At 47.7% G+C, this 21,616-nt stretch overlaps 1 protein-coding gene across 2 annotated transcripts in view; it reads right to left on the bottom strand.

The window, feature by feature from the left end:
• Positions 1 to 21,616, bottom strand: part of ZMAT4 (zinc finger matrin-type 4) — a 373,991-nt gene that overhangs the window by 284,505 nt on the left and 67,870 nt on the right. For both annotated transcript variants that reach the window (XM_027962641.2, XM_027962639.3), the window contains exon 2: positions 4,250 to 4,355. In XM_027962641.2, the coding sequence (XP_027818442.1) occupies positions 4,250 to 4,351 (102 nt within the window). In that variant the 5' untranslated portion in view covers positions 4,352 to 4,355. The remainder of the gene's footprint in view (positions 1 to 4,249; positions 4,356 to 21,616) is intronic.

A 21,616-nucleotide genomic window follows, 5' to 3' on the forward strand; every position in this document is an offset into this window, starting at 1 on the left:
TTCATAGCTTTTCCTTCTAATGGAGTTTATGTGCTTCTGAGGGGCAGAGACTACTCCTGATATAACCCAGAACCCCTGTGATGGCAAACACTAACAGTGCTGGGCACGCAGAAGATACACAGTAGATTGTCACTGATTTGCCCCATATAGGGCTGGGAATATGATCTGGTCAAACTGGGAGTAAAATCATACTCAAGTAAAAAATCAGTGATAGAGTATTGAGAGTAAATGTGACCACATGGCCAATGTGAGTCTGGGGACTGTAACAAACATGACCCTATGGGGTTTTTCTAGAACAGACACCCCGCCACGTTCTCTGCCTGCCCTTTGTCTGTAGAAAAATTTTAGTCAAAGAATAAATTAAATCAGAGAAGTGAGAAAATGCAGAAAGGAAAACAGTCAAGCAAAACAAAATAATAACATGTTAGCCATTAAAAAAGGCAAGGACCTTAGTTCTTCCTCAAAGGCTATAGATAACGCTGTCAGCCATGTCCTTTGAGCTGTTTTGCAGACAATGAAACCCCCAGCAGGCGGAAGAAGGAAACTGTCTGCCGCCCACACGGATGCAGATCCTAGACCAACTGGAAGCATAAGTTGGTGATGCTGACTCGCCACGACTTCCTCATCAACCAATCAGAAGAGTGTTCACAAGCTGGCCACGCCCTACTTCTTGAACACTGTGCAACTCCGCAATACCTGCTCTAGGGCGGACACACCATCTTGAGGGCATTAGCCCTCTGTGGCCCCCTATGTCTGGCAAAACAATCAAGCTATGTCTTTCTCAGTTCAGTTCAGTTCAGTCACTCAGTCATGTCCGGCTCTTTCCGACACCATGAGTTGCAGCACGCCAGGCCTCCCGGTCCATCCCCAAGTCCCAGAGTTCACCCAAACTCATGTCCATTGAGTCAGTGATGCCATCCAGCCATCTCATCCTCTGTCGTCCCCTTCTCTTCCTGCCCCCAATCCCTCCCAGCGTCAGAGTCATTTCCAATGAGTCAACTCTTTGCATCAGGTGGCCAAAGTATTGGAGTTTCAGCTTTAGCATCATTCCTTCCAAACAACACCCAGGACTGATCTCCTTTAGAATGAACTGGTTGGATATCCTTGCAGTCCAAGGGACTCTCAAGAGTCTCCTCCAACACCACAGTTCAAAAGCATCAACTCTTCGGCACTCAGCTTTCTTCACAGTCCAACTCTCACATCCATACATGACCACTAGAAAAACCACAGCCTTGACTAATGGACCTTTGTTGGCAAAGTAATGTCTCTGCTTTTTAATACGCTGTCTGAGTTGGTCATAACTTTCCTTCCAAGGAGTAAGTGTCTTTTAATTTCATGGCTGTAGTCACCATCTGCAGTGGTTTTGGAGCCCCCCAAAAAGATAAAGTCTGACACTGTTTCTACTGTTTCTCCATCTATCTGCCATGAAGTGATGGGACCAGATGCCATGACCTTCGTTTTCTGAATGTTGGGCTTTAAGCCAACTTTTTCACTCTCCTCTTTCACTTTCATCAAGAGGCAAACTCCATCTTGGAGATTTAATCCAGCACTGGCGTATACAGGCCAAACTCTGGCCACAAGACTCACAGAGACCCACTCTATACTCAGTTCCAGCAGAGGGGGTGTGTGGAGGTGGGGGGGATGAATTGAACCAGAAAATCTGTTCTCAGACAGCCTTGGGGATCATGTGATAGAGGTCATCCTCCTGGAGATGAGGAATGAAGGATTTCTCCTAACCAAAGCCTGGAGCCCAGCGACTACACAAGGTGTGCTTGGTCCTGACTCAGCCATTTCTGCACCCCCTGCAGCTTTTCAGCTCCTGTTTCTCCTGAAGGAAGGGCCCACCACTGCCTGGAGGCAGGGCATGAACCATTACTCAGAGGTCCCATCCCTGGCTAACCGGAATGCATCTCATGTTGTTCTGATGATGTGTAACTCTGCTAACTAAAGGTCTATTGTGATTGTTTTCACTTCTCTATCTCACCTGAGCTAAAGGGAAGTGAAGTCACTCTGTCATGTCCAACTATTTGCGACCCCATGGACTGTAGCTTACTAGGTTCCTCCGTCCATGGAATTCTTCAGGCAAGAGTACTGGAGTCGGTTGCCATTTCCTTCTCCAGGGGATATTCCCAAACCAGGGATGGAACCCGGGTCTCCAGCATTGCAAGCAAATGACTTTACCATCTGAGCCACTGGGGAAGCTCACCTGTGCTGCTTGCAACAAATCCTAACACATCTTCTGAACCATTAGATTCGGCCGCAGACAGTACAGTGTGGTGAGAGGAAAAGCTGGGTTCAAATAACTAAATCTGTAACTGAGCAGCTAAGATTTTTTTTTTTCCTTTAAGAAGAATTGCTGTTTTTGATTTTCTGACATTACACTGCCTGGACAGGGTCACCAGGTTATTTTTGTAAACAAAAGTTCAGTGAGTGGTTCTGATAGGCAGACATTGTTCCAGGAATTACGGAAGAGCAGATGAATAAACTCTGTTTCTGTTGATAAGAATCTAGTAGTGAAAGTCGCTCAGTCGTGTCAGACTTTTTCTGACCCCACGGACGATATACAGTCCATGGAATTCTCCAGGCCAGAATACTGGAGTGGGTAGCCTTTGCCTTCTCCAGGGGATCTTCTGAACCCAGGGATCAAACCCAGGTCTCCCACATCACAGGCAGATTCTTTACCAGCTGAGTCACAAGGGAAGCCCAAGAATGCTGGAGTGGGTAGCCTAACCCTTCTGCAGCCGATCTTCCCAACCCAGGAACTGAACCAGGGTCTCCTGCATTGCAGGCAGATTCTTTACCAACTGAGCTATCAGGGAAGCTCCTTACTAGAATCTAGTAAAATGATTAAAAAGGGAACCCAAAAGGTCTAATAAAGAGAGAACATAATGGGCTATGGAATTTCAGAGCAGGGACAAATACCCTGAGTTTCCTTCATGAGGAAATGGAATTAATAAAAAACCATATGCGTTTACAAAGCAATATCTAACAAATTTAGAAATTCTTCATTTCAAAAGATGGCTACCTTCCACTTTAGATCACCCTTTTGTGCTCACATTTTCTTCTTCCACTTGATTGCCTACCGACAAAAGAATATGCTGACTTTTTTTTTGCAGAGGCTGATTTTTTTTTTCAGTTTTTCTCTGAAGAGCAAGTTTTCTTTGCCATCGTCCAAACACTGCTGCCACAGAGTAGATAATGAGAAACAATGTAATTTTGCATGGTGGGCACACGTTCTAGCTGCCAAAGCATTCACGCAAATAACCATTTCAAGGGCTCTCATCTGGCCACCGCAAAACCCCGAGGAGCACACAGGGGCCAAGGAACGGGTCCCGGAGTGTCTGCGCGTGCGTGCGATTATTATTGTTTTCCCTGTGCTCGGAGGAATCCGAGACTCAGAGGAGTGTGGTGAGTGACAGTGACAACTGGCATTTGTCAGATGCGACAAAAAGAAAATTGCTGGCTAAGCCCTCCAATCTAAAATTACTTACAAATTATTACCCTTGAAAGCTCGTGTTCTCACTGGTGTGTGTTCTCTTGCACAGCTACGAGCCCTGGGCAGCATCTGGGGGGCCAGGGGCCTCTTTTCTCCACGTGTGCTTCCCATTCCCCCCTCAGAAACGGGTCGATCTCTCTCCTCTGATCCTCTCTTCCCAAAAAAAGGATCAAAAAGCAGCCTTTTGAGCTCCCATCCTAAAAAGTCAAAGCCACTGAGTTATGTCCTTCAAGAATATTTGGACTTTAAAACTTGATTATCTCCCTGCTGGGGACGTCTTTCTGCTGATAAACCCTTTGGGAGCAGCAGCCAGAAGGCGGAAGGATCTGGTGCTGGGCCCCTGCTGCTGCCGTGTGCCCCTCCAGCAATGGAGAAAGGGTCTCTGAGGTTTCCTTCAAGCGTCAGAGAAGGACAGAGAAGCTGGCACTCACGCATCCCTGGAAGGAACTTCAGAGATGAGCAGTGACAGATTCAACAAGCAGAGGAAGCCCACTGGGTTCCCTGCGGGGCTGAGGTCCAAAGGGAAAAGCAGGACCTGGGAAACCACCAGGGGCCTGAAAATGCCATCCTCAGCCCTCTTTGCAACCCCACGCATGCACCTCTGTCTTGACCTGATCTCAGACTGTATGCTCAAGCCCTGTGGTTCTTCAGATCTGCCCCAAGGCCAGAGGCAGAACCCTCAAGCCCCACGACCTTGACTCAGGCTGCTGTTTCCTCCATCTGAACACCCTGAGCGGGAAAAGTTGTTCTTACCTCGTAGTGGGCCACACGCTGAGATTCCGATATCAGCTGCGCGCTGCACACCTTGCAGTAACTGTCTGTAAATAAGTCCTGATCGATATCGGAGGACTTCATCAGGCTAAAAGAGAATCAACAGAAAAGAGAGATGAATCCACCGCCATAGTGTTGATGTAGGACATTAAGGGTGTGACGAAGCCAGGAGCCTGGCACCAGATCCAACAATGGTGAGAGCCGGGGAGATCTCCCCACACCTTTGGGGCGACCATGTCAGTCACCTTTAGAAAGTGTACAGTGCACCATTTTCTCATAAATGTTCAGCAGCTTGGCTGATACTCTGAAAACCTGAAATCCAACTTTAGTTTTCTATGTATGACAAAGTAGACTTACGTCTACTGTATTACTAAGAATTTATGTGAGAAGAAATCTTCAAAAATAATTTATACTACCAAAATGCTGTAAGCACCCAACATAGCCAAGAGTGGGAACTAGGTTAATTAAATTTTGATACATCAGCTTGCTACAATCCTATATACCTCCCAAATCCACACTCAGATCAATTATTTTCATAGGATATTTAGTAAAGTAGGAATACATTTATCATTAACAGCAAAAGGCTTACAAATCAGTATGTACAGTATTATACATTTCTTTTATACATTTCTAATTTCTTTTAAAACATGTAGAGGTGTGCAGAAAAACATTCCAGGAAGTTTAAACAGAATGTTAGTAGCAGCTGTCTTTGGGAGATTATAGATAGTGACATGATTTTCTTCCTTCTTAAATTTTCTGCAATGAATATGAATTGCTTTTGTAGTACAAAGAAACAGGTTAGCTTTGTCAAGAGCCTTGTACAAACTCAGTCACTCAGTCATGTCTGACTCTTTGTGACCCCATGGACGGTAGCCAGTCAAACTCCTCTGTCCACGGGGATTCTCCAGGCAAGAATGCTGGAGTGGGTTGCCATGCCCTCCTTTATGGGATCTTCCCAACCCAGGGATTGAACCCAGGTCTCCCACATTGTGGGCAGATTCTTTACCATCTGAGCCACCAGGGAAGCCCCAAGGGGCTTCCAAGCAACATCAAATAGAGTTTTGAGTTCAGCAGCTATACTTTGGGGCCTCCCAGGTGGTGCTAGTGGGAAAAAGCCTGCCTGCCAATGCAGGTTAGAAGTAAAAGACATGGATTCGATCCCTGGGTCACTCAGGAAGATCCCCTGGAGGAGGACACAGCAACCCACTCCCGTATTCTTGCCTGGAGAATCCCACAGACAGAGGAGCCTGGCAAGCTGCAGTCCTAGGGTCACAGAGTCAGACATGACTGAAGCGACTTAGCATGCATGCATGCACAGGTATACTTAGACAATTAAAAAATAAAATCAGACTAACCTATTGCTTTTTTTTTGCAAGCCTATATCTCGCAAAGTGAGGAGCCCTCGTTATTCCTACTGACTCGTCTACATGTAGGGCAGAGGAAATTCATAAAGATTATTTCTACCCCTCCACACCACCATTGAGCCTGCAAAGGCAAACAAACATCCTTAAATTCCAAACTCTGAATTAAAGTGCAGCCAGGGACTTTTCTGGAGGTCTAGTGGTTAAGGCTCTGAGCTCCCAATTCAGGGCACACAGGTTCAATCCGTGGTTGGGGAACTAAGATCCCACATCCTGCACAGCAGGGAAAAAACAATGTAGCCAAGGTTCGCAAGTTTGTGAAAGTGGTCTGACACGGAAGTGCATTACATATAAGGCCACCACCCTGAAAACACCCACTGGCACATCATGATGCTTTTCTCCAACCCAAAATTTCACTTCATCTTACCTCCTACCTGCCAGGCGAAGAGTAAGGACTCTGCCAGGTGCTGAGGCCAGAAAAGCCCAGATGGCAGGGTGGGGTGAGCCCCTGGAACTCAGCCTACTCCAACGCCCTCACTATACACATGAAACTGCCCAAAGCCACACTGCGGATGCTTGGCATGGCCACAGACACCGCCCAGCTTCCGTGGTTCCAATTCCCACTTTCCAGCTCCGTCCCAGGTGGAGCACGGCTTGCCAGCTGCATGCTACAGATGAGTCACTAAGCCCTGTAGGTCTGTTTTCTTCCTATAAAAATTGAGAAAATACTGTTTTCCATGCCTCCTTGGAGAATTGCAGGGAATATCAGAAGAGGAGAAGGTAATATAAACTGTAGAACTCCCTTTGTTTGAAAGGGATCACTATCCTATTTTTAATGGCATACCAATGTTGGTAAGATATTGGACAAGTCTTGATTAATGCAACAAATGAAAGATTGCTGTCCAATTAAAGACATTTTACAAATCATCTAAATAGTTGGGTTGCTGAGCTTCTCTGGTGGTCCACTGGTTAAAAATCCACCTGCCAATGCAGGGGACACAGGTTCGACCCCTGATCCGGGAAGACTTCATGTGCCTCGGGGTAACTAAGGCCGTGTGCCACAACTACTGAGCTCTCTAGAGGCCATGCTCTGCAACAAGAGATGCCTCCCATTGCCGCAGCTAGAGAAAGCCCATGTGCAGACACAAAGACCCTGCACAGCCAGAAATAAATACATAAACAAAAGTTGATAAATAAATACATTTTAAACAAATAAATAGCAGTGTCTCAAGAATAAAACATCTTCCTGAAACAAAAGGCTGCCTGCCTCAACAACTCCAAAATCCCTTTCTACCTTGACGTTGGCTGCCATGGCCCATGAAGACATTTGTATTAAGCAACTCAAAAGGATTCAGAGTTTCTGCTGCCAAGAGACAAGAGCACCTGTGGTTTCCAATGCCCCGAGTTCCGACAGTAATGCCAAGGAGTAAGGACGGGTGATTCTCACAGCTGAAATGGACCTGTTATTTCTGGAAGGATCATTCCTGGCAGACAGCCTGGTCAACCTGTAGTTCAGCACCTATAGTGCCTGGAGGCGCTCTGCCTCACATGACAACCTGCTCCAGAATCTGGCAGCACTTGTCTTTACGCACTCTTTAGGTTGAATTAAATCTGTCCCCTTGTACATTCCATTCATTGACTCTGTCTTTGGGAACAATACAGAATAATTCTACTCCCCTTTCTCATGAGGTCCCCTCCTTCAAGCACTGGAGATAGCTCTCTTCCATCTATTGCCAACCCCCGTCCTCCTTTATCATCTTGGTCTGTGTGTATCTTTTTATGGACCATCTTCAAAGGCAGCGCCAAGAACAGAATGAAACATTCCCAATCTGTGGGCAGAGGATCACGAATCCAAATGACCCTCCGAAATATCTACTGTCATTTGCAACGGTCTGTATTCACAGCTTGGAATGCAAATGGAGAGGAGGCGCTTTGATGATGTGAAAATGTAGTACAACATTTTGAAATGTCAAATGGGAAAAGAAAACTTGGGAAGGTGTATTTTGAAGCCAAGCTCCTCTAAGCAGTTGTGTTTAAATATTATCATGTTCCCTGCTATTTCTAATAAAGAAGAGCACAAAAATAGATTCATGGGTGACCTGGTTAATAGGAATCTCCAGACTCACTGCATACTCCCTCCTCATTATACAACCAACTGCAGAAATCAAACAGTGTGAAAGGATATTCAAGGTACATGGCGGACCAAGTGGGGCCCGTAGGAGTCTGAGTCTTGGTAAAGCAGCTGTGCAGCAGAAATAGCTTTAAAGGCAGAATGTAAAGTGTGTATACTAAAAAAAAAAAAATCAAAAGAAGAAGAGAATATCCTGGCTTTTTCCACTGTTTCATATAAGAATATTGACTTGAATAAGCCCACATGCAGGAAAAGGACCATAAAGACTCCCTCCCCCTGAAATTGACAAGGCCTGGAATAAGTTAATTTACAGTAGGAGACCATCAGGGAACAAGTGCCAGTCTAGTCTGTGCAGGAGGCCTTTTCTCCAAGACAAGAGAACTCTCTATGTTAGTTACTTTAGATGACAAGAAGGTCTGATTTATGATTCAAAAAGTGGAATTCCCAAAGGGGAAAGCTGCTACTTGCTCCCCTTCTCCAGGTTGTTTAGAAGAGGATCTTAGCTTCCCTAGCCTTCAGAAGTATAGGAGAGCTGGGAAGAAAAGGCAGGAAAACTTGAAGCTTTCCTTAGCCTTGTCCATGGTGCTGAATCATTGCTAGAGCTGCAACAGAGCTGGACCGTTGATCACTTATTGACCAATCGTACTGGCCCAGAGCCAATGCGTGGTGACCCCCAACTCTAAGAACATGCTGACTGTACTGAACTCTGAGGCACTGGGACACTGTGATGGAGGAGAAAAAAGTAAGGAAAGGAAGGAAAGAAGGAGTTTGATTTCCAAGACTTGAAACTGACCTGAACAAAAGCTTTCTCAGTATTCCCCATCCTGGCACATTTCAAAGCAAACACTGAAGGTTTGAAGAACTTCAGCTCTTTAGCATTCACAGAGGAAAGTGCTACCTGTATTTTAGGAAAATCAAGGCCCAGATTAGAATGGGAGGCAATATTAGAACAGGAAGGTGGTCAGATTCTTCTGTGTTAGCCCGGGTCTCTGTAAAGCAACAGACCTGCTTAAACATGTATCAGTGACAGTAGAAGGTGCAGAGGTGGAGCTGAGGGTAATAAAAAAGAAAATACAGAGGAGGAGCTTCTATTTATTCAATAATGGTGGCGGGGGAGGGGGGGTCGGTTCCCTGGTGGCCTAGTGGTTAAGAATCGCCCTTCCAATAAAGGAGACTCAGATTTGATCCCTGGTTGGGGAATTAAGATCCCACATGCCTGGGGTAATGGAGCCTGTGCACTGCAACTAGAGAGACCACGTGCTGCAATCAGTGAACACACAAGCTCTAGAGCCCACGGGCCACAACAAGGGAAGCCCAGAACCTGCACACCACAACTAGAAAAAGCCCATGCACTGCAACAAAGACGCAGCATGGCCAAAATTTAAAAATAACCAAATTATGGTTATTGAGCATCTACTATGTATTGGGATGACATCAGGATAAAAGAAGGCACATTTCCTGTCTTCCAAATCTTTCTGAGCTATTTAATGAGAAGACAGATACCCACCAAATACCTAAGACACAGGCAGCAAGTATAATGGGCTGGTTTAAAAAAAAAAAAAGCTACAGGATTTCAAGAGATGAGAAGAATCTTAAAGAACTCTTCCAGTTCTATTAGAGTTGAAAATTTGAAAACGGATAGGATTAGAGTGAAGGGAAATGGGTTCCAGCTCGAGCTAATTTTTTTTCCCTGGCACAGGGGAAAACAAAAATCTTGCTATCGGTAGGCATTAAGACGACACATCCAAAGGGCACTGGCAGGGCTAATTCGGGATTATGCAACATAAGGGGAGGAGGCAGTACAATGCAAGAAGAGAAGGGGACACCAAGCTGAAGGTCCAGATGGAAAGAGGAGAGGCAGGTCCCAATGCATTGCTCATGGTGCCGGGGATGGCCTTTTTCAGGATCTTCAATCAAAGGCAGATAAGAAAACCTTCTTTTCTGCCTCTTGCTGCTCCTCAAGAGCAGATTTGAGAAACACAGGCTGAAAACCCAAAGACACTGGAGGCTTGGTAGCCAAGATTGATATTCTTCATTCCGTTCCATTTCTAATAATGCTAAAATAGCTTCTGTCTCAAAAATCCCCAAACCTATGCAGGGCCTTTAGAAGAAACCAAGACATTAGTTCAGATCCAGGTTTGGTCCCTCGCCAACTAGGTCTGTGAGCAAGTTATATATCCTCCTTGAGCCCTGTTTTCCTCATTTGTGAAGTGGGGTAAACATCCTCCCAGGGTTATTGTGATGACTGGAGAAGATGTAGATGGAAAACATCTAACAAAGACTGTGACATACGGCAGACACTCAAAAACAGATATCACCACCACTGTTACAAATGTTATTATTTTTGTATTATCATTTTTCTTATTTTCAGGAAGGAGGCTGTAAATACTGAAGCAGAGAAACAAATAGAACCACCTTCAAGAGTAAGGGGGAAGATAACACCATCGGTGTGCTAAAATCATAGCCTTTATTGCCATCACAGGCTTTCTGTTGTGTATTAATATCATCCACCAAAATGTCTTGTTTTCACTGAATTCCACTGGCAGCTGATACTGGGGCTGGATGCCTGTGAAGACCTCATACTTCATGAATGCTTCACATCTCCTCTTGTCAGAGGCGCTGATAGTGACAGATGGAGCATTTTGATAAGAAGTGTGTCCCACCCTCTCGCTTGCCCACTTGCACTCTTCCTGTTGTGACCTGCTCCCAGAGGGACATAAAGGAAGAACACACTACCCAAAGGCTGAATGTGGACCAGCTTTCTGCATGCACAGCCACTCACTGGGATGGCTCTATGATAGCCAACAGCCGTCATGATCCCCTGGGTGACACTTCTGTGCCCCTGGCCCTTGGAGAGAGATGCCTTCAGCTCGGTGATCCCCACCTTTAGGCATCTCCTCACAGATTTGGGCATTTTCACTCCAAAGCTCATCTGTAAGGTCTAACAACCTAATCTACTCCTTCACCTACTCTCCTCCCTCACTAGTCCTTTTAAAAATAGGATTTAAGGGACTTCCATAGTGGTCCAAGGGCTAAGACTTCATGCTCCAAATGCAGGGGGCCCAAGTTCGATCCCTGGTCAAGGAGCTAGATCCTACATCCCTCAACTAAAGATAAAGATATCACAATTAAGACTTGGTGCAGCCAAATAAATATTTTTTAAAACAATAGGATTTAAGACTCATGGCAATTTCAACCAAAGAATTACTCTCGCTCTTAGGGGCAGATTTCTGCATTTCCCAGACTGCTAATCCATATGACTTTGTGAACTCATCAGTACCAGTTCAGTTCAGTCACTCAGTTGTGTCTCACTCTTTTCAGCCCCATGAACCACAACACGCCAGGCCTCCCTGTCCATCACCAACTCCCAGAGTTCACCCAAACCCATGTCCATTGAGTCAGTGATGCCATTCAACCATATCATCCTCTCTCGTCCCCTTCTCCTCCTGCCTTCAATCTTTCCCAGAATCGGGGTCTTTTCAAATGAGTTAGCTCTTTGCATCAGGTGGCCAAAGTATTGGAGTTTCAGCTTCAGCATCATTCCTTCCAAAGAAATCCCAGGATTTCTGATCTCCTTCAGAATGGACTGGTTGGATCTCCTTGCAGTCCAAGGGAATCTCAAGAGTCTTCTCCAACACCATAGTTCAAAAGCATCAATTCTTCAGTGCTCAGCTTTCTTTATAGTCCAATTCTCACATCCATACATGACTACTGGAAAAACCATAGCCTTGAGTAGATGGACCTTTGTTGGCAAAGTAATGTCTCTGCTTTTGAATATGCTATCTAAGTTGGTCATAACTTTCCTTCCAAGGAGTAAGCGTCTTTTAATTTCATGGCTGCAATCACCATCTGCAGTGATTTTGGAGCCCCCAAAAATAAAGTCTGACACTGTTTCCACTGTTTCCCCATCAATTTCCCATGAAGTGATGGGACCAGAGGCCATGATCTTAGTTTTCTGAATGTGGAGCTTTAAGCCATCAGTATCAGGGGCTGCATCTAAAATGACCCCTCACAGTGTTGGACCCTTGTGAAAGCTCTAGACCCAGAGGAATAAAGATGTGCACTACGATAAGCATATTAGGTGGGGCTCCTGAGCTGGGCTTAGTGCTAAGGGCCTTCCCACCTGACTTCATTCTTCCAAGAGGCAGGTAGAGTCATCCTTCTCATTGACCAGTTGAGGACCTAAGGTGAGGATGGAGTAAACAAGCCTGTAAGCAGCAGTCAGGTACCAAGGCCGGGCTGACTCTGTGTCCATCAGCTCAGCCCCCATCTTGACTGCCTCCCCATGGCGGAATTCAGCACAGTGAGCCCTTCAGTCTGTTGCCCTACTGCCCGTCTAAGGAGCCACCATTTAAAAAAAATATGAAAATGAAAGGCAGACACCTTTCAAGGGAGCCTCGACTATCCCAGTGAAATCTGGGAAGCTGGAAGTGACCTCAGGGCCCAGATGCTCTTCTCTGCATTTATCGGAATCAAACTGGGAGGCAGGGCCTTCTCATTCACTCTGCCTGCCCATCTATAGTCTGATTCACCCTCAAATTTGGTGCCTACTCCTGCTCCCCCTGCTCGGCCTGACAGCCTGCAAAATCACCCCACCCCTCCATGCAGTCTGGCTGGCTCTTCTTAATCCAGCCAAGACCCTCCACAGCACACCACGTGCCCACCCCTGGCAAAGCACTGGGCTCCCGCAGCCACCACTCTGGGCGGCTTTGCCCCCAGTGCCCAGGGTGGGAAGACTGGACTCCTCCTGTCTCTTTCAACTTTGACAAGCTGAACGGTTGACTGAAAATGCCACCAATTAAAATGAAACTGCCTCTGGTTGTGAATGTGAAACAGCCAGGAGGTATGCCACTGCCATTTAAAATCAGCCACTTTTTTTAAGAAAGGTTTTTCATGTGGGTCATTTTTAAAGTATTTTATTGAATTTATTACAATATTGCTTCTGCTGGTTGATTCTTTGGTGGCAAGGGGCGTGGAATCTTAGCTCCCCAACCAGGGATCAAACCCACACCTCCTGCATCAGAGGATGAAGTCTTAACCGCCAGGGAAGTCCCCCAAATCAGACACATTTTAAAATTAAAATTATTAATATCAAAAAGGCTACTGAAATGGTTCCTGTTTTCTTTCACCAAAATTGGAAGGGATCAAACTCTGTTCAAAGGAGGAAAGGTGTAAGGATTGGGGCTGGGCCATTCTCAACACAAAACAAATAAGCCTTGGCCTCCTTCTCTGTGAGCCTCAGAGTTTATATCCCACTTGAGAAAGGGCCCGAGTTGGAGGCCAGCTTGGTGTCCTTGTGGCTGGGTCATGATCTTTGCTCCACCATCTTGAGGCCCTGCCACTGTCTTTCCAGGGCACAGAAGACACCTTCCCCGCCGCCTTCCTGGCCCTCAGAAAACTAAGATTTGGGGACAAACACACCAGTTTATAAACATCTCCGCAGTGACTCCCCACCTCCCTCCAGTGCCTCTAAGGACCAGGAACCCCTACGGACGGGCCGGGTCTGTCTCATCCCTTCACACCTCCCTCTGCATGACTTGGGGGATGCAAGACTGGTTGCCATGACAGCAGATCAAGCAGCCTTAGAAGAAGAAAAAAAAAGTCACGGAAAGTGCTCCAGAAATGGAAGCACACTGGACTTTCATGAAACAGTGCCCAAGGGAGAATAGGGCAGAGAGCACACAACTGAAGCCACCCGGGACCAGCTCCCAGGGTCTGCAGAGCTCGCACGCTCACCTTCCATTCCCCACACACCCCCAGGAGGCTGAGCTGTGGACCTGGAACCTCTGTGAAGTGGCTGAGATCAGGACAAACATCAGACACAACCAGCCTGAAGAACCTTAGGGTTCCCTGTTTCTTGGGATGAAGCCCTCTCTGCTGATTGGCTGCTGCCCCCCTCCCCTTCCTGGTGATGCTCAGAGGCAGGAGTGTGGCAGTCCAGGTCCCTCCTCATTAACCATCCACAGGCAGGTGAAAGCTCTGATTTCCAGCCAGAGTTTGCATCTGCATGGGCCAGAGGGGGAGGAATAAACTGAGGTAGAATTGCCATGGGAATGAGGGCGCACAACAGCCCAGAGGATGGAAGAACCGTGGCAATCGAAAGTTTACACGGAAAGGCAGGTCAAAGAGCACCTGCCTGAGATCCATTCTACAAAGGCAAAAACTAAACTAGAAATAGATGCCCCTTTAGCATCCATGCAGAGAAGACACAACTCTTCTTCTCTGTTGAGGGGAGGCGGTGCGGTGGGGTGGGAGGAACCCCTCACACCACTCTCTTCTGCTTGGCATCACCAGGAGCTGCAAGGCTGACTCACACCCTTTGAATACTTGCCTTTTGATGGCACCATTTTCTTCACTTGTAAAATCAGCCTCCGTGATCCTGACTCAGAGGCGTCTGCCTCTGCTGGGCCCACATGCCTTACCCCAAGCCCTGGGCCGTGGAACCGTTATCTGTTGGTCTTGTGCACGTATGGCCCGGGGCTGGTCGAGGACACCCAGAGCAGTGAGTAGCAAACAAGCCCCCAGCCTGGGACAGCCTCTGAGGGTGCACACACATGTGCCTGCTCCCTGACCCCTTGTGCCCTGTCAGGATGTGTGAGTTTGGACTGTAGACTCCAGCAGGCTCGGCAGAGCCCAAGGCTCCCAAGGACTCCAGCCCCTCAGATTTGCCATGACATTTACTGGACAACCTCTGCCTGAGACCAGCATTTCCTACAGCCTCGCTCAGATCTCCCTTAATCATCACCTGGGTTTTGCTGAGCATTTACTATGTGCTGGGGTTGCCCTAGGCACAGGCAGTGTGCCACAGAGAACAGCTCCTCCAAGGCTCTGATCTCTCAACAAGGTTCACACGCTGGACTCAGTGCATGCCATTCTGCAGAAACACACCCAGAATCCCTATCTCCTTGCACGTAAATAAAATACCCACACCAGCTAGTAGGCGGGGGCTGGCTCTCTCCCTCATGTCACTTGAGAGGCTTAACCTTCCTGCTGAGGTTTCAATGTTGGACCTTCATCTCCAGTAAGCAGTAGAGACAGGGGATGTGGGCAGAGGTGGGGCTGACCGGTGATCCAGAAGGTGGGAGCCCTTCTGTCCAGGTTTCCCACGGGCCCCTGTGCGAGGCTGCTGCGGGGAAGCCCGAGGAGTCTGGCAGGACCAGGCAGGGAACCCAACTGCGCCCAGCTGACGGGTCTGAGGGGCCTGGCAGGGCACTTTCATCAGAAGAAACACCATTTGCTGATACAAATGAACTTATTTACCTGACTTTGCTAACAAAGGTCCATCTAGTCAAAGCTTTGTTTTTTCCAATAGTCATGTATGGATGTAAGAGTTGGACTATAAAGAAAGCTGCTGCTGCTAAGGCTAAATCGCTTCGGTCGTGTCTGACTCTGTGCGACCCCACAGACGGCAGCCCACCAGGCTCCCCTGTCCCTGGGATTCTCCAGGGAAGAACACTGGAGTGGGTTGCCATTTCCTTCTCCAATGCAGGAAAGTGAAAAGTGAAAGTGAAGTCACTCAGTCAGATCTGACTCTTAGTGACCCCATGGACTGCAGCCCACCAGGCTTCTCCACCCGTGGGATTTTCCAGGCAAGAGTACTGGAGTGGGGTGCCATTGCCTTCTCCAAAGAAAGCTGAGCACCAAAGAATGGATGTTTTTAAACTATGGTGTTGGAGAAGACTCTTGAGAGTCCCTTGGACTGCAAGGAGATCCAGCCAGTCTATCCTAAAGGAAATCAGTCCTGAATATTTATTGGAAGGACTGATGCTGAAGCTGAAACGCCAACACTTCAGCCACCTGATGCGAAGAACTGACTCATTGGAAAAGACCCTGATGCTGGGAAATATTGAAGGTGAAAGAAGGGGACAGCAGAGGATGAGATGGTTGGATGGCATCACTGACTCAACGGACATGAGTTTGAGTAACCTCTGGGAGTTGGTGATGGACAGGGAGGCCTAATGTGGCACTCGGTGGGGTCGCAAAGAGTCAGACATGACTGAATGACTGAACTGAACTGAACACAGACTCACAGACTTAGAGAAAGAATTTTTGGTTCCAGGGAGGTGGGGAAAGGATGGAGGAAGGGATAGTTAGAGAGTTTGGGACTGACATGTACACATTGCTGTATTTAAAATGGATAACCAGGGCTTTGCGGGCATCCCAGTGGTTAAGAATCTGCCTTGTAATGCAGGGGACAATGGTTTGCCCCCCTGTCTGGGAAGACTGTAGTTAAGCCCATCAGCTTGTGCTCTAGAGTCAGAGAGCCACAACTACTGAAGCCCGCATGCTCTAGAGGCTGTGCTCTGCAACAGGAGAGGCCACGGCAAGGAGAGGCCCGCACCCTGCAGCCAGAAAACAGGCCCTGCTTGCCACATCTAGAGAAAGCCCACACGCAGCCAGGTAGACCCAGTGAAGTAAAAAATAAATAAACAAAATATTTGAAATGGGTAAGCCACAATGGCACAAGGAACTCTGTTTAATGTTACATGGCAGGCTGGATGGGAAGGGCGTTTGGGGGAGAATGGAGGCAGGTATGCATATGGTTGGGTTGCTTTGCTGTGTGCCTGAAACTATCACAACATTGTTAATCAGCTCTACTCCAATATAAAATTTAAAAAAAGAAGAAAAGCCATTTGCTTCCATAGCGTATGAATGGGTAAATTCCAGCACACCTGCCAGTCACAGTAGGCCAGGAGCATTTTCTTTCTCTTTATGCCCCATCAGAGGGGAGACATGGCAGGGGGGTGGAGAACTTGGATTTTCCCTTGGTTCATCCCTTCAAATCAGAGCAAACACAGAGCCTCCATCTCGGGAGGACAGCCAGAAATAGAGAGAAAAAAATAAATCACCAAGCCACAAAGAGCAGGAGAGGGGAGGAGAAAGTACAGGGGAGAAGAACACGCCCTTTATGCTTTCTGTCGCCCATTCCATCAAACTAAAGCGCTGCATGCCCAGGTGGAAAAGCCACACACATCTTAAAGCCCAGGCTCCGCCCTGCCCCCACCCTTGACTAGAAAGAAGCAAAGTAACGTGGCTTCTTCATTTCCCGGGGTGCCAGCTGCCTGGGTGGAGCAGGCGCACCCTTAAAACAGGTGGATTTTCTTAACAAGCTGCAAGACCAACAGGAGCTGGCTTTCGAACAGTCAATCCAAGCCTTCACAAACAGCTCATAAATAAGCATCCCATTACTGGAACTTGTTCGTGTGATTTATCTTCATAAGACCGTCACTGTTCTGCCCCTACTGAACCAGACAGATTGAGGGCAGATCTGAATGCAACCATCACAGCTGGGGCTTGGAGGCACAGTTCTGCACCTGTAACCTACTGCAGAGGAGGACAGAGCCGGACTGAGCTGAGCTGCTGCAGGGGAAACGATCGCTCTTATCCTCATCTGCGCTCAGACAATGCACCGTGGCTGTCCATCAGCCAGCCAGCAGGCAATCTCAGCCCCGTTTCCCCGCTCCCCCAGCCTGCTTAACTTCCATTGGCTCCTCAGGGGATTGCTCTTTGGTCTTGATTTCTGTGCTGCTTTGCCTAAAATCAGCAGAATTGTAGAGCCCGTGTAATAGCATCTGGAGTGGCCAAGATGGAAAGACACAGGGATTAAAATGTCACGGAGGCAGGGGCTACCCATCCACAAACTGACAAAAGCCTGCCTGTGAGTCTACCCGTTTTGTGGTTCTTCAATCAGAACGTCTCTTCCCATCTGAGGGTTGGTTTGAGATCTTGTGTCGTTTCTTGCCTTGGGATGCAGTGAGAAGTAACGAAAATGATGATAGCTTAGGTAATTCAGCTACCAGGGGAAGAGAAGTATAAAAGGTATGTGTGCTATGCTCCTGAATAATGATAAAGGGATTGGTAAAAATGAAAATATCTCTATCATTTGTTGGTGAAGGTATGGACACATGGAGTCTTTCACCCATTTTTGATAGGAGGAATAGTTTAGCATAATCTAATCAAGCTAAGCACTCTAGCAACTGCACTCCTAGTCGACAGGATAGAACTATTCTCACTCAATGAGGACACGAGGCATGTAAAGGATGATGATGGTAGCACTGTTCAAATACCAAACCTGCAATCACCCTGGCATGCAGCTGCCAGAGGGGAAGTGATTAACTGAGGCAGAATCACAATGTGAATGAGGGCCCACAACATCCCAGAGTATGGACGAACCATGGCAATCCAATGTTTACACAAAAAAGTGGGTCAAAGAGCCCCTGCCTGAGACCCTTTCTACAAAGTCAAAAGCTACACTAAAAATAGATATACTTTTAGGATCCATGTAGAGAAGACACAACTCTGAAAATGTCTGGCAAAATGTGAGGATCAGATTCAGGATGGTGATTAGCATAGACGGGCAGGAGGAGGAAGCCATGTGACTACATGCAAGTTGTTGGGAGATCTTCACTTTTCTGTGGAAGGTGTCGTCGGGGGTGGGGGCTCACTCTTATTAAAGATGGGAAATGATAGTGATGATGGTGGTAGATATAGACAGACAGATAGATGATGACGCTAGATAAAAAGATAATAAATGGATGGATGGCTAGACAGACAGATAACTGATAGCTAAAAGACTGAGGGATGGATAGACAGATGATAATGTCAAGTAGATAGCCTCTATGCACCAATGATGAGAAAGAATGTTTTGGAAACAATCCTCCACAGTTTCTGTAACAGAGACATAGCTGTACTTTTTCTTTCTCCCCAACCACAAAAAAAACAACTGAATTTGGCATCCTCTCTGGCAGTTAGTGTCCCTTAGCACTAGTTCTGGCCAATGCAATCTGGGACAAAAGCAGTGTGCCCGCTTGGAGACTGGCTCTGGAAATCCTGCACGTGATCTTGAACCTGCTCTTCCACCTGAGGGTCGGGTACCCCTGCCCTGGTCCCCCTACCTCACATTAAAGAAGTGAAACCTCTGAAAGCCTGAGTTTCTGAATGACCACGTGGACTGGAACCCCACGTCCCCAATCCCAGTTGCCCACTGGATGTTCCGCGGCGGAGAAATAAACTTCTGATGCACTAAGTCACTATGATTGTAGGGTTTACCTAGTACAACCTGAACTAACTCAACTCAAACACAGGTACCACAGGCACAGCTGGAAAACAGTTACCCAGAAGCATGCTTTTTATCAGTTAAACCTCTTACGTGCTGGCATTAGACAGCCCAGACCTCTGGAGTATGCTTACTCAGGCCAGCACCAATCGCTTCCTCATTTGAACAGATGTGGTGCTTTTATTGTGTCTGGAATCAAGCGATTAATGGAGAAGTAGAGCATCATTTGAGGACAAGGTCTATGTCCTGGTTCATTGACCAGAAGTGCCTTTTCCTGTATTTTAACTAGGAGCCTCTTTCACATACCAGCAGCACTAGGAAGGCCACTCTTGTTTCTGTCCAGTGTGGAGTGCGTTCATCCTCCTCACGCCTGGCATGCAGGCGCTGCTGTCTCCTGCAATCTGCTCTGCCATCTTGTTGGGGGGAGCGGGCACCGAGCAGATGGTCATGACCACTGGGATGCCAGGTAATGAGCAAGTGCCTCACATCAGAGGATCAGGGCCTTGTCACCCTGCCAGAAATGACAGCTTGGCCGTCTGGCATCAGCCCTGATGTTGGGGAGACGCCCCCAGCTCACCACTCCAGTTCCTAATGTAGTGACACTTTCAGATGCTTGCCCCGAATCAATTCTTCTTGCCTTTTCAGCTGAGTTGAGCAGGGCATGGGTGGTTTGCAGGAATGAAACCATATTAACATAGATCCATCACTTGGCTGATGAGTCTGGCTTTGGGGACAAGAGCCTGGGCTGAGTGATGCTCTCCTAAGGCCAAGCCTCCTCCCCATCTATTCTGCTTTCGTCATACCCCTGCCCCAAGCCTGGCAGTGAACTGTCAGCCCCTCTACCCAACGTGTCCATGCACACCAGAATGACCTTAAATCAGTGCCCCCATCCAGCCTCCCTCCGACCTGTCTTCCCCACCTGCTGTGAGAGGAGGGGCTTCCTAGTGGAAGAGCAGGTCAGTGTCTGGATGTGCCAGCAAGGAGACAAGGAAATGTGAACGCTGGGCAGGTAGCAGAAGAGGGCTGGCTGCAACGTGAGGAAGGGCAGACACCAAGGGAATGGGACCCAGCGACCCAGAACTGAGTGGACTGGAGTCAGTGAAAGACAGCATCCCACAGCGGAGACAGGAAGGAAATCGCAACCCTAGAAAGGACCTGAGGGACCATCTGCCCCATCCTCCACACCCCCAGAGAGGAGGTGACACCCAGGAAAATAATGGGACTTACCCCAACCCACCTCCCATGAGTAAAGGCAAACTAGGGATCCCCAACTCCTATGGTAGCATCCTTTCCCTACACAACCCCTCTCCATCCAGAATGTTCACTGTCTTCCTTTTAGGAATCATTCTGAGCAGGGAGGAACCAAAGCCATTCTTTTAAATTAGGGGGGAAGTCAAACTCTTCAAGGAACCTGCAATACAGAGATGCCCAACAAAGACCACCTTCCAAGCTGGTCCCTGGGAGGCAAATGAGAGGAGCTGCGAAGAGGAGGAGGGACACTGGGTAGCAGACTCACCCCCTACCCCCAACCCCCGCCAGGCTCTCAGATTGCCCAGGTGAGCATTCTGTCAAAAATGAAAGCACTGTGTCCGGGACCTGTGAGCCATGCCGATGCCAGGTTAGAGCGCTAAGGAGGCTTAAGGACCAATTCCACCTACACTGGCCACGCATCCCCGTCTCAAACAGCAATTCTGAGTCCTCACAGCAAGAGTAACAGGCCATCACCCCAAGTCAATGGGCTGTGACCTGCTTAGTGGTCAAGCGGTCAGGACACTCAGTGAAGTGTGTACTTGGATCTTCCCGGGCTGGATAGGGAAACACGAGGTCTGGACACCCTTTCAGGGAAAACTTTCCCACCACCCCCCCCGCCCCCTTGCTGGGACTGGGGTTGGCCCTTGGGATCAGCTGTCTGCCCTTTGGGAACAGCTTCAGCTGGACAGTCACTGGCCCAAGGTCACCCTCCTAGCCAGGGTGGCCCACACCTAGGGGCCGATGGATGCAAAGATAAAGAGAACAGCCACTGGGGCTCAATATAGAGTAACTCACACTCTCGGTGTCAACCAGACCCCCTCAGGGCCAGCAAGGTTACGGCACCAGCTTCCTGCTCCTGCCCCTTCCTTCCACCAGGCCCATCAACACCCCGAGCACTAAACCCTGCAGAGTTCACCTCCTGGCGAACTGCTTCCCTTTTGCCTCCAGAGAAGCAAACCTCAGACCATAGCCTCACTGTGGACCCCACCTTGAAACAGAGCAGGACCCTACAGTCCATGTCCTCTGCCTGTCTTTTGCCTGTGGAAAGCTTTAGTCAAATCAGATTAATCAGAGAAATGAGAACATACAAAAACAGAGGAAAACAAAGGAGATCAAATAATAATGACGTAGTCATTAAGCATAGACAAGGACTTTTAGCTCCTTCTTAGGGGCTGTAGATAATATTCTGAGCCATATCCTATGAGCTGTCTTATAGATACTGAAATCCTGACCAGGTGGAAGAAGTTAACTACATGATGACCACACTGGACCCTTCCCGCTCCCAGTTGCCAGGATCTAAACAAAAGCAAACTTTCCCCTTCACCAACCTGGCCTGTTTATTGGCTTTTGAGCAGCAAGCAGCTGGACTCACCACATACTCTTTTGGAAACAACCTCACCAGAAATTCAGTGTGTTGTTATTAGGTTGCTCATATCTGAATGCAGAGTTCCAAAGAATAGCAAGAAGAGATAAGAAAGCCTTCTTCAGTGATCAATGCAAAGAAATAGAGGAAAACAACAGAATGGGAAAGACTAGAGATTTCTTCAAGA

Source organism: Ovis aries, chromosome 26, assembly GCF_016772045.2.
Source record: "Ovis aries strain OAR_USU_Benz2616 breed Rambouillet chromosome 26, ARS-UI_Ramb_v3.0, whole genome shotgun sequence".
Taxonomy (NCBI): domain Eukaryota; kingdom Metazoa; phylum Chordata; class Mammalia; order Artiodactyla; family Bovidae; genus Ovis; species Ovis aries.